We start from the raw sequence: 12,188 nt of genomic DNA on the forward strand, positions 1-12,188 counted from the left end.
TTTCTTTTTATGATCTGGGCGTCGGTGTGTAGGTATTATATATATGTGCGTGTTATATGTATGTGTGCGGGGCTTGATGGTGTGCGTGTAATTTATATAAGTCTGGGTAATCAGGCAATCGCTGTATGTCTGTATATGATTCTATCACATATAATATGCTGCATATACCAACGTATCCACACACAATATATAAATTTACATATATATATGCAAGTGCAACCCTCTATGTTATTCTATGGAATGGTGGGTAGATAAGAATGTATATTAAATACATAAATTGATAGGTACATAGCCAAGTGCAGCCCTCTATGTTATTCTATGGAATGGTGAATAGATGAAATATATGGGGTTTATATATATAAATTTATATATGCAGAACCAAATGCAAACATCTGCATTATTCTATGGAATCGTGGGTAAATAATATGTATGTTAGATATATAAATTTTTATGTATATATGAATTTATATTCAAGAGCACCCTCTGTGTTATCACACGAAGGGGTGAGTAGATCCCAGTCTGCACCAGTGTGTATGTACGGGTCTACCTATAGCTTTATAAACGGGTACAGAAAACAGATGCATGGTGGAGTATGGATAACCTCCCTCCATCAACCCATCCCACCCCCAGAAATACTGGGAAAGCTCCATATGGATTTGGAATCCCTGTGTGATCCCAGATCTCAGGTAAGAGGGGACGCCACTTTGTCTGATACTGGTAACAGGGCGAACCGGGAGCTGGATCCTCTCCTTTCACCTCTCCATCCCTTAGCGGGGGGCTGAAAAAAGGGGGTCTTTTATTTCTAAGCCCCGTCCCTGATTTCTCCAATGAGTGGAGAAACCCGGGCACTGTTCTGAGGGTGTTTCCTGCGTTAATTATGAAGAACTTCTGTTTGGAAACAGAAGCAGAGCTTAAATTCTTATGATTTTCATGCTTTTTTTCCAAAACTCTCAGCTCTGGAATACCACGATACCTCCAGCAACCCATTGCCGCAGCTATAGTGGGATGAAGTCGTTGGTGAAAACCTACGAGAACCACCAGAATATGTAGTTTGGGGTGTAAAAAAACCATTCTCTTCCTCTTAAAATAAATAAAAAAATAAATAAAGGAAGCTTGCTGTGTGTGCAGACACAGCAACGCCTGAGAGCAATTCCAGACAAGCCCAAATCCGACATCCCGACAGCGAACGTGCTGGTGGCGGTGGCTCTGTTTTACCTCATTATACCTGAATTTAATCTTTGTTTTTCTTTTCTTTTTTGAAAAAATTAAAAAATAAAATTATTAAAATGAGAATATTGGGCGAGGGCTGTCGGAGGGAGGGAGAGGATAAGGATAAATGAGGGGGTTTTGTTCTTTAGGGGTGTATATAACGGAGCCCAAGTGTTCACGGAGTTTCCAGTTTTAGAAGTGTTTGTCAGTTGTGGTTTAATTCTGTTGAAGGGGGACAGGGCTGTCTGTGTGTCGGTTTGTGTGTCGGTCGCTCTTTCAAGTCGCGTGGGAAGTATTAAAAAGGAAAGGGGCAAAAAGGAAAACAAACCCCAAACCAGAGAAGAAACAAGAAATTCATTCATAACGCTTCAGGGCACCAAGGGGTTTGGATGGAATTGGTGGGCAGATACTGGCGAAAGAAGGAAACCAGGCGGTCTCCTGCCATTGCCCTTTTTTCCCACGATATTTTGAAATACATTTATATTTTCGGTGTCGCCTGACGCCTCCTCCCTCCCCTCGGGGGCTGGCCCACCGCCCGGGACCCGGCAAAGAAGACGGATGCAGGCAGGCGATGCTGAGGTGGGAAGCTTTACGGGAGAGTGTAGACCCCAGGAAAGGGGGACCCCAACCCCGATGTACTCGAGACCTCGGGGTTCAATCTTCTCAAAGTGGGACTAAGTCTTAACTTCGGAATCGGGTCGGGATGACGGCAGAGGGAGGTCGGGATCGGACTCTCGGGGCGGAGAGGGAATCCGGGACAGACAGATTTTCCCTTCTTGGGAAAATTAGACCTTATCTCCCTCTGCGCACAGCCGCGGACACTCTGTCTTCCCTTTAATACATGCGCTTTGGGTGGAAAAAAGGTGTTTTCGGGGCTGGTGGGGAAAAAATAACTCTTAATTTCTTCTAGATATGTCCTCCTGGCGATCACAGACATGGTTGATTTGAGCTGTTCGGTTTGGTTTTGGGGCTGTGTTTTGGTTGATTGGTTGCGGGGGAGGGATTTTTTTCCCCTACGAAAGGCAAAATACAACCTTCAACTCAAGTTACTTGGTCATCCTCTTCCAAGCGCACTGAACGAGGCACTTGCCCGCCGGAGAAGAAATTCAAATGAGAATTGAGCGCACACACGCAAAACCCGTAGAAGAGCTTATTATTTCCCTGCTGAAGTTCCGCGGGCAGGGAAGCCGAGCTCCATCGGACGTGACCCACCCCCCCCCCCCCCAGGAACAGAAATCCATTTAATTTCTACCTTTTTCCCACTTATTTCTTCACACTCCCCATAGGAATAGCACTGGGAATGGCGGGCTTCTCTTTTCCTTGCTTATTTATCCATCAGCGCCCTGCCCGTAGCTCGCTGGGTGTTAGGTCAGCAGGCCGTGACGTCACTCCTGTATTACCCTTGACCGTGACTAGGCGTTGTTTGACCTTGACATCACGAGCTGCGAGGATAATAAGCGCGGGGTCCCTCACCCTTGATCTTCTCCTCACCAGGCAGCTCCCGCTCCTGTTTACAGATAAACAAGGTGTTATTTGAAGTCTAGACAGGCGGGCTAATGGCCAACAATAAAGCCCTGAAAAGGAAGTTTCCCAAGTTTAGCCTTTTCTTTCCTTTGTATCGAGGACTTTGAATAACTTCCCAACCGCAGCCTTTATGGTAAAATCCCGGACAAGGGATTTCCCTCGACCTTTTCTTTTTTCCTGGTATCTTTTTTTGTTTTATTTTTTTTCTCCTATTTTTTCCTTTCTATTTTTCTTTCACTGTTTTATATTTTCTCTTTCTTTCTTTCTTTCTTTCTTTCTTTCTTTCTTTCTTTCTTTCTTTCTTTCTTTCTTTCTTTCTTTCTTTCCTTCCTTCCTTCCTTCCTTCCTTCCTTCCTTCTTTCTTTCCTTCTTTCTTTCTTTCTTTCTTTCTTTCTTTCTTTCTTTCTTTCTTTCTTTATTTCTTTCTTTCTTTCTTTCTTTCTTTCTTTCTTTCTTCCTTCCTTCCTTCCTTCCTTCCTTCCTTCCTTCCTTCCTTCCTTCCTTCCTTCCTTCCTTCCTTCCTTCCTTCCTTTCTTCCTTTCTTCCTTTCTTCCTTTCTTCCTTTCTTCCTTTCTCCTTCTCTCTCCTCTCTCTTTCTCCCTTTCTTTCTCTCTTTTCTCTCTCCTCTCTTTCTCTCTTTTGTCCTTATTTCTCACTCTCTTTCTTTCTCTCTTTTTTCTATTTTCCTTCTATTTTTCCCTTCTTTTCTGTATTTTTTCTTTCATGATTTCTCTTAATAGCTCACCCTCATTTACGTATGTATGTTTTATTATTTTTTTCTCTAACGCATCTTTTAAAAGAATAACTTCCTAATCTGGAGGGGGAATTCTGCTTTCACAGCCCTGCGCTCAGTGCAGAGGTGAGTATAACTCTTCCTGGTTCACTTTCTGTCTGTTATGGAAGCGCTTGGTCTTAAAAAGAAAAGCGATCTTGTTTTGGGGTTTTTTTGTTGATAGCAACAAAAGAGGCTTCTAAAGGCTTTGCCAAAATATTATTTCTTAAGCCACTGACAGCCAACACAGTGTGTGTATGCACACACATCCCACAGACTCCTCCAGCACCGCTGGGTCCTAGCTTACAAGCTGCCTCGCCTACGTGGAGCAGCACGTTGGGGAAACCCTCGTGTTTATGGGTGTTTAAGAATTATATCCAGCAAAATGTCGTGTTTCCTGTCGCCTCCGCTTTGGGGGAAAGCTGCTGCCTGGCAGGGAGCTGGTTCAGCCCACAGTGGGACCCGCCGTAGGTTTAATAAACTCCCTTTCCTCCTCACCACTTTCCCTTCCTTTACAAGGAACATTAAATAAGTGAGATCACGCTTTGCAGGCTCTCCAATTGTGATTTGCTCAAGAGTCGTGATTTCTAGACCATTAACCGGTTTGTTGTTACAGTTGTTGGGGGTTTTCAGTCCTCCAAGGGAATTACAGTGCAAAACGCCAACTTCTTCCTTAAAACAGAGCTGGAGGACGAAGCCAACTTCCTGAAAGTTGGGGACTAAACCTTTGCCTTACAAAGGATGCAGGCATCAGTTTACATTAGTCTAATAGGAGGAGAAGATCCTCTGCTGGCAAAGGTGGGGAAAAATATCATGATATTCCAGGCATTTAACTATTCCTTGCACCGAGGCTGGGACCTGCCGTCTTTGAAACTGAAACCTGCCCTGGATGATTTGTATATTGGATGAGCTGAAGTGTCGTAGACATTTTTATTCCCATCCATTTACCTCTTTCCCATGTTAATATTTCTCTTTTTTGCCCAGCTCCTACGGATTCCTTTTTACTACCCTATTATATAGATATCTAGAAGGTGCTTTGAACACTTCTGTGTCTACGAGGTGTCTTCTACACCAGTGTATCGATGAGCTGTCTTGCACACTTATATATCTATGAGGAGTATTGTACACTTCTATATCTACGAGATGTCTATAGACATGCATTTTCCACATCAGAAAAAGTAGCTGGGGCAGGTTTCAGCGATATATAGCCCGAAATAACTATTCTGTTGGTTTTCCAAAGCCTGTCTCTATTTTATTCCCCGTGTCATGTATCTATATATTTATCCTAAATACTTCCTTTTCGGCCCTGGCAGCTAACTTCTTGTTCGAGTCACCGCAACTCCTTACAGCTCCCAACCAACTTGGGGTGAAATTCGGTTGAGCAGAAAAACTGAGCCATGACGGGATGTGTTTTTCCAACCTGCAGAAGCACAAGGAGACCTTTCAATTCGCTTTTGCCCCTCGTTTTTCCAGGCAGAAAGATACAATATATATGTTGTGGGCTATTTTTGCTCTATGAGGGTTAAATTTCACAGTCTTTTCTGAGAGAAAACTGAAAGTGGGTATGTGAAAGATAAATGTGTTGCTGTGGCCGTTAGGCTGAGGCCATTTTAATTGTTTTTTTCGCTTAAATTTTAGTTTTGATTCCGTGAAGAGACGAGGCCGGAGGGGTGGAGGAGACAGAGCCTGTGCCAGGGAGGCCGGTGGGGGAAAAGGATGAAATGCGGGATGAGGGGAAGTTGAGTTTTTATTTCTCACGCTTTGGTAGAGAGGGGAGGCGATGGCGCAAAATGGGAAGAGAAGGAAGGTTGGACAGCAGGCATAAATCCCACAAAACACAGGGAAAAAGTCAGCCCCAAACTTGGGCTTCTTGTTTTCCCCGTGCAGTGATGCTCATCCGAGACAGTCATTAGCATAAGATGTCGATCCTATTTACTACACTAGACAGTGACCTTGAACTGAGACGTTGCAATCTCTCTTTTCCAGCGTCTTTTTCTCTTTCTTCTTTGTTTTTCCGGGGGCTGTTTTTTGTCCCGGGGAAGCTCCCAACTGGGATGAAGCTTCTCCCGGCTTCTCACCAGCATCTCCCGAAAGCTCCTTGTACAACTTGGGGAGGTGGGGAAAAATAAACCCTCCCGGAGGATTATTAAATAGCAATATTGGCGTCAAAAAGGTTTCTCTACCTGAAAACCCGGATTCCTGAGGAAAAGTGCTGAGAATTATTTTGTTGGGCTGCACAACTTTATTTGGGGGGGGGAGGAATACTGCAGGAAAAAAGGAAGGGACGGTTGCTCAAAGCGATATGAGGCGGAAATGGGGATATATTTTGGGGTGGGCTCTGCACCGCCTAAACCCCCCGATGCCGGTGCCCCAAGCAGCAGGACTCGGCTCAGGCTTTCGTTTTTAAACTCCGCTCAGTTTGTGCTGAGCATTAGAAAAGCCCCAGCGCTCAACCTGAACTGGGAAATGCGTTTTTAATGGGGAAGAAACTCCAGGGAAACGCAGCAGCTTTGCTTAAGTGTCTTTGGATGAACTTTATTTCCTCCTTTTCCTTAGACCTGCTGTCTGCTTGCAGCGGGAGCAGCGTGGAGCTGGGGAGCCCCAGCCAAGGCCACCAAGAGCAGGGAGCTCCTCTGCGCACTCCGCATCCCTTAATATATTTCTGAGCACGGCTGCGGCATTTCCCAGCTCTAAAGAAAAGGAGTTAAAAATGAATAAATAGGGGAGCCGGGGGTGTGTTACTCTCTCTCCCTTGCTGTGATGCCCACGCTGACATTATCCCTCCACCAGTCTGTGGTTCACTTGCTCTGCAGCTCAACCCTGCAGTTACTTCCCCACATGTTTCCTTGGAGGTAAATATGAATATTTATTATTTTTTAAATATTTTAACCCTGGAAAAAAAATTAATAAAGAGGAAAAGCCCCAAATACCCCGAGACTTCTCTAGAGCAAAAAACCGTACTTTCCCAAGGTCCGGTGGAGAACAAAGCCGTGCAGCACCCGGGCACGTCTTCTATGGAGAATTTTGCAAAGCCAAGAGCAAGGTAGAGGAAGGGTTTTCTTTAATAAAAAAAACCCCAGCAAACAAAGCCAATTCAGATGGCAACCTCCGGGGATCACGTGCTCATTTTTATATAAACTATTCCTCCCCACGCTTGCCCAGCGTTTGCGAGCGTTTCTTCTGCAGCGAGAAGACACTGGGAGAAATTGCAAGCAGCTTTTTCACTTATACCTGCAGGGAGAAAAATTCCTTGGCAAGGTTTAAAGAGGGGGGTAAAAAAATGCTAAATTTTCATTCTAGCAGCATATTTCTAGTAGTCGTATTTCTTCCTTCACAGGCAAAGCGTGTAGGAAGGTATGCACATATCTCTGCAAGGTACGTATGCAGCATATCCATGTGCCAGGGAGAAAAAGGAATAGGAAAGAGGGAAAAGAGGATTTCCACCTTCAGGAGCTGTCCATGGAAGACAAAACAAAGCACCTCAAGGAGTTATTTTATTGGCACCTGATTTTTCTTGCAGGGCTGGGAGGAGGGGGAGCTGAAGCCCCCAAATGATTTTATGCTTGAGAAATATATGAAATATTGGGGTGGGAGGCTGCTGGAAAGGCAGCAGTTGGGGAGATGAGGCTACAGTCGCCCTGCTCAGCCTTCGCGGAGCGCCTCCGCTCCTGCGCAGCTGTTTTACCTCTACAGGAATATTTACGGTACTTTGCAGAGTCAACCTGGCAAGGGGAGAGCTTGAGAGTTGCTCAAGGCAGGGAGGAATGCAAAGCCATGCAAAAATCCAGCAACGGGGAAGGGGGGGGATTGGTTTCTTAAAAAATAAAGAAAGGGGGGGGAGGAGGAGCAAGAAAAAAAAAAAAAAAAAGAGGAAAAAAATCCCACTCCAGAAAAAAATCGAACACAAACCACCCTCAAACGCCTTTGCGTGTTCCCGGTTTCCATGCGATGCACCTTTTCCAGTAGCATTATTTTTTTCCTTCCGCCAACGTCTTTATTTCGCACTGAAAGAAGCCAATATTGATTTTTGTTCATTATTTCCCCCCCCTCCTTGTATTCCTTTACAGCAGCTCTTTTCAGTATGACCAGGAGAAGAAGATGGGTGGGAGGGAAGAAGAGCTCCGTAGTGTTACGAGGGCAGAATATATTGCTATAAGGTGGTGAAGAACCAGCTCCGCGTGCGTATGTGTGTGTGTGTACCTCTGTTTCCAGGGGTGGGGACCAAATAAATGGGGGGCAGGACTGTAATTCTTTCTCAGAAACAAAGTAAAAAGAAGAATTCGAAATATAGATGGAAACAACTCTATACGTGTGTGCGCCCTGGTACATATGGGGGTATATACCGGGTAAATTAAGGCTATATACAGTCGTGTTCTTCTGGCTGCTTTATTCGACACAGGTCATTAATAAAAGCAATTGAGGATTGTTAAAAAATCTTCCATCTCTTCTTGAGAGAGTGGCAAAAGCTTCGGAAGAGGCTGAATTTCCCCAGCCCACGACAAAGCCACCTAGTCCGAGAGGAGCTGGGGAAAATGATAATAATAATACTAATAATACTAATAAAAAGGAGTAGGAAAGGTCACAAATAGCCTCCAACTCTGCCATCCCACCACGCGTAAATATGAGCCTGTTGCGGGCTCCATCATTCGTCTCCTTAAAAAGCCCGTAAACTTTATATGACACAATATCTAATAGTAATTTATTGGTGAGATATTGTAAATTCGAACTGTTTTAGTTAATAAAGGAGCTAATTAATGAGAATCAGCCTCGCTTTTGCAGATGGTGGAGAGGCCCGAAGTGTTGCCGGGGGAGGGACGCACAGTGGTTTTGGGGTAAAACCCTCTCCTATCGATTATTTTATGCTAAATATGACAATTTAGGGAGCTCTGCGCTTCTTAAGCCAGCGCTGGGAGCAGTTGGGGCTTTTTTCTCTTTTTTAATAAAATGCTTTATGGGATTTTTTTATGATTTTTTATTGGGGGGGGAGGAGGACGGGATTCGGGGGGAAGAAAAGGCGTAAAAAGGCGGAACTTGCTGTTGTGTTTTGTCTCGGCTGCCAGGGGAGGGGAGGCCCCCCCCACCTCCCAGCGCAATTTGGGGCTCACGTGACCCCCCCGGACCAATGAGGCCGAGCCGTCGGTTTAACTATGTTTAATGTCAGATAGCAATAAAGTAGAAGCTTTCGGTCAGGCCCGCGGAAATGGGCGAGCACAACCTCCTTAATCCCGGCTTTGTGGGACCTCTGGTGAACATCCACACAGGAGACACCTTCTACTTCCCTAATTTCCGGGCCTCCGGAGGGCAGCTGCCCGGTTTGCCTTCCCTCTCCTACCCCAGACGGGATAACGTCTGCTCCTTGCCCTGGGCATCCTCGGAACCCTGCAACGGGTACCCTCAACCCTACCTGGGCAGCCCCGTCTCCATTAACCCTTCCTTCGGTAGAGCCTGCGACCTCGCCCGGGTGGAGGAAAGCAAATGTTATTACCGGGAAACCTGCTCCGAACCCAGCGGGCTCAAGAGGGAGGAGAGGGGCAGGGACAGTGCCTTGCTGCCCCTCGAATCCAGCCTCCCCACAGGCATGGGGGGCAATTTCAGCAAATATGACTATCCGAGCAGCGAGGCGGTGCCTCACGATCCTCCATCCTGCCAGTCCTTGGAGTCAGACTCCAGCTCTTCTTTGCTCAATGAAGGGAATAAAGGCACGACCGGAGAAGCGGGGGGTTTGGTGTCCCCCCTGAACCAAGGCAGCACTTTAGGCAACGGTGGTAAGACCCGGGAAGGAGGACCTCGGGGCTGGAGCTGGTTGTGTCGGGGTTTTTTTTTGCTTGGAAACTTGCCGGCTTGGGGCTCCTCCGGGGTGTAATTCATGGGCTCAGCGGTGGGAAGCGGTGTGTCTATGTGTGCTGAGACCACTAGGGGTAGCACCGAAATCCCTAATGTTTTATTAGGTGGTGCTTCTTTTAAAAGAAAAGGCTATAAACATGTAAATATCCCATTAAAAAAAAAAAGAAAGAGAGACGCAGAGCAGGGTAGTAGTTGCGCATCCCTGCGCAGCGCGGAGGGCTGGCAGAGCGTCCGGGCGCTTTTTGGGGACATCGCAGAGGTGTGTCTGTCCAAGGGAAGGGGGAAAAAGGGGAGGGGGTGCTTAAAATCCATACGAAAACACAGTCTTCCAAGTTGGCATTGGACTGGAGGTTTCTCCTTGTTGCCTTGGAGCCCTTCCTGGAGGGCCCCGGGTTTATCTCCCGCTCCCTGGCCATCCTTTGCTCCATGTCCCGGTTGTAAGGCTCCCCCCCTTCCCCTTCCTCTATCTCCTGTACATCACCCGTGGGCCTGGGAGGCATCTGGGAGCATCCCCAAGCACAGCGAGAGACCTTGGGAAGAGCGGGGCTACCAGAGAGGTGCAGAAAAAGGGGTGCTGGGGGTGCCCCCCCCTTCTTTTCTTTAAGAGAAGGTTTGGGATGGGGTTTCCTTGCCAAGTGCTAAACTCTCGTTCCCCATTTGCCAGGTGCTCCTTGGTACCCGATGCACACACGGTCCCGGAAAAAGCGAAAACCCTATTCTAAGCTGCAGCTGGCAGAGCTGGAAGGGGAGTTTATGGTCAATGAATTCATTACTCGCCAAAGAAGGAGGGAGCTCTCAGACCGATTAAACCTGAGCGACCAGCAGGTGAAGATCTGGTTCCAGAACCGGCGTATGAAAAAGAAAAGACTCCTCCTGAGAGAGCAAGCTCTTTCTTTCTTTTAAAGTTTAAAACACGTCCGCGTCGGGTATTAAAATTAAAAAAGAAAAAAATGATATATAAAAATAGAAAACTAAAAAAAAAAAAAGAAAAAAAAAGAAGGAAAAAAACCTCAACTAAACCCAAAACAACCCCCACATAGACTCTCTAGCATTCACCCGAGCTCCCGGGACTTTATCTGATCACTCTTAATCCCCCTCCCTACCCAGAAATCAATGAATAAAGAAATAATATTAATAATTTACCAGTTTCCCTTAAAATACGAAACCCGACAGCGAGGAAAATAATAATATTAATAATAATGCATCTTCTCCGCCGGGACCGCGGGGGGACGGACGGCTTCCAGAGATGCTCGGCGGGCTGAAGGGGAGGTTTTGAGCCCGACTTTACCCACTTTGCCTTTGTCAACAGCACAGGTAGGGTTTCCGTGCAGCGCCGGGCACCGTCGGGGCCGTCGGGGGCCGCCGGTCCCTTCCCCCACTACCTTCCACCCCCTCCGGCTTCGGTTGGTGGCGAGACCGGGTTTGAGGGGGATGAGGAAAGATCCCGGAGCTCCTCCTGGGCTGGCACGTAGGGTTTAGGGCCGGTTTAGTGGGAAAGCAGGAGGGGAAAATGGCAAAAATAAAGAAATAGGGAGGGAGTGACACAAAAAAAGGGATGGAGGGTGTTGTCCTAAGGGATAGACCCCGCATCCTGGTGGAAGATGCTTTTTTCAGTGCACGGTGTGACCCAAGATGTGGTTTTCTCAGTCTAAATTGAAGACTCGTGGATGACGAGTATCTCTAGGTTTAATCAGTATCTCCAGGCTTAATGGGGACCTATACGCTTAATCAGCATCTCCAGGTTTAATAGGGATCTCTAGGAAGAGGCGAGAGACAAAGACTGTGTATATATCCGGTGTATATGGTATATATCTATATAATATATGAGGTCTGTGTATCACACTATGTTCCTCGTACGCACATACGAGGCTTTGATGCAGGCGATGGTGTTGTCCTCAACGCCAGAGTGTCACAAGGAGAAGGAAAGTGCATCCCCCACCCTAGAAAACCCACCCAGGGAAAAAAATCTGACTTTCCTTTCACGTAAACTGAGCCTTTTGGAGAATTTTCTTTCCCCCTCTCTCTGGATTCACAGCTTTTCTCTGCACTATCTTAAAATTACATTCCCCTTCTTAAAAAAAAGAGAGATGTTCCTTCGCGACAGTTCTACTGATGGAGTAGGTACACTGTTTTGCTGCGTTTATTGATGAAAACGTAGGAAAGCAGGTAGAAAAAATGCCTTGGTTTGTACCCTCCGGTGATAACAGCCTGTTGGAGTCTGAGCGAGTTGCATCTCCCCTTCCCTGCGATAACTGGAAAGATGCGCTTTGTCGCTTGGGTGCTATCTTCTCACTAGGGTGTTTTTTAAGGGAATATATGAAGTGGTTTTTTTAAGGAAATATATCTCATTTAGCTACGTTTCCCTTGCTCAGCAGCCCATCAGGTTAAAAACCTGCACATTTATAGCAAGGGCAATGCTTTCTTTGCCTCCCTAAAAAGTCCTTCTAGCTGCAAATAGAGACAGACCCAACTTTAATAAGAGGTTTCGGTCTTTGGAGGACATGAAGGGGTGTTTCCCTAAAACCCCCTGGTTTTTTCCCTTTCAAAGCAATAGACAGGGGCCTGGTAGGATGCGACGTGTTTCCTCTGTACGTGTGCTCTGATTTTCGAGGGGGGAAACACCAATTTTCGTGATTCCCTGTTTTAAAGGCACTTTTAGGCTGGGGGGAGCGAGGCAAGGTGGTGGTAGGATGGGGGGAGCAGCAGGTTTAGGGCCTTGGGAAGCTTTGCCTGCATGGGAAATTGTAATCTAGGATAAAAAAGAGGAAAAAAACCAGGAATTTTTAATCCAGGCTGAAGGGGAGAGGGGGGCTCGGTGCTGCAGCCCGGTGCTTTGCCA

At 46.5% G+C, this 12,188-nt stretch overlaps 1 protein-coding gene across 1 annotated transcript; it reads left to right on the plus strand.

The window, feature by feature from the left end:
- Positions 1-8,705: 8,705 nt before the first annotated feature.
- Positions 8,706-10,822, plus strand: HOXC12 (homeobox C12; the record flags this gene model as incomplete). The annotated part of the gene is made up of 2 exons (XM_080635381.1): positions 8,706-9,270; positions 10,014-10,822. 2 exons carry the CDS (start codon positions 8,706-8,708, stop codon positions 10,250-10,252), a joined length of 804 nt encoding a protein of 267 aa, XP_080491507.1. The 3' UTR covers positions 10,253-10,822.
- Positions 10,823-12,188: the final 1,366 nt, after the last annotated feature.

This window comes from Psittacula echo (genome assembly GCF_963264785.1).
Source record: "Psittacula echo genome assembly, chromosome: 27".
Taxonomy (NCBI): Eukaryota; Metazoa; Chordata; class Aves; order Psittaciformes; family Psittacidae; genus Psittacula; species Psittacula echo.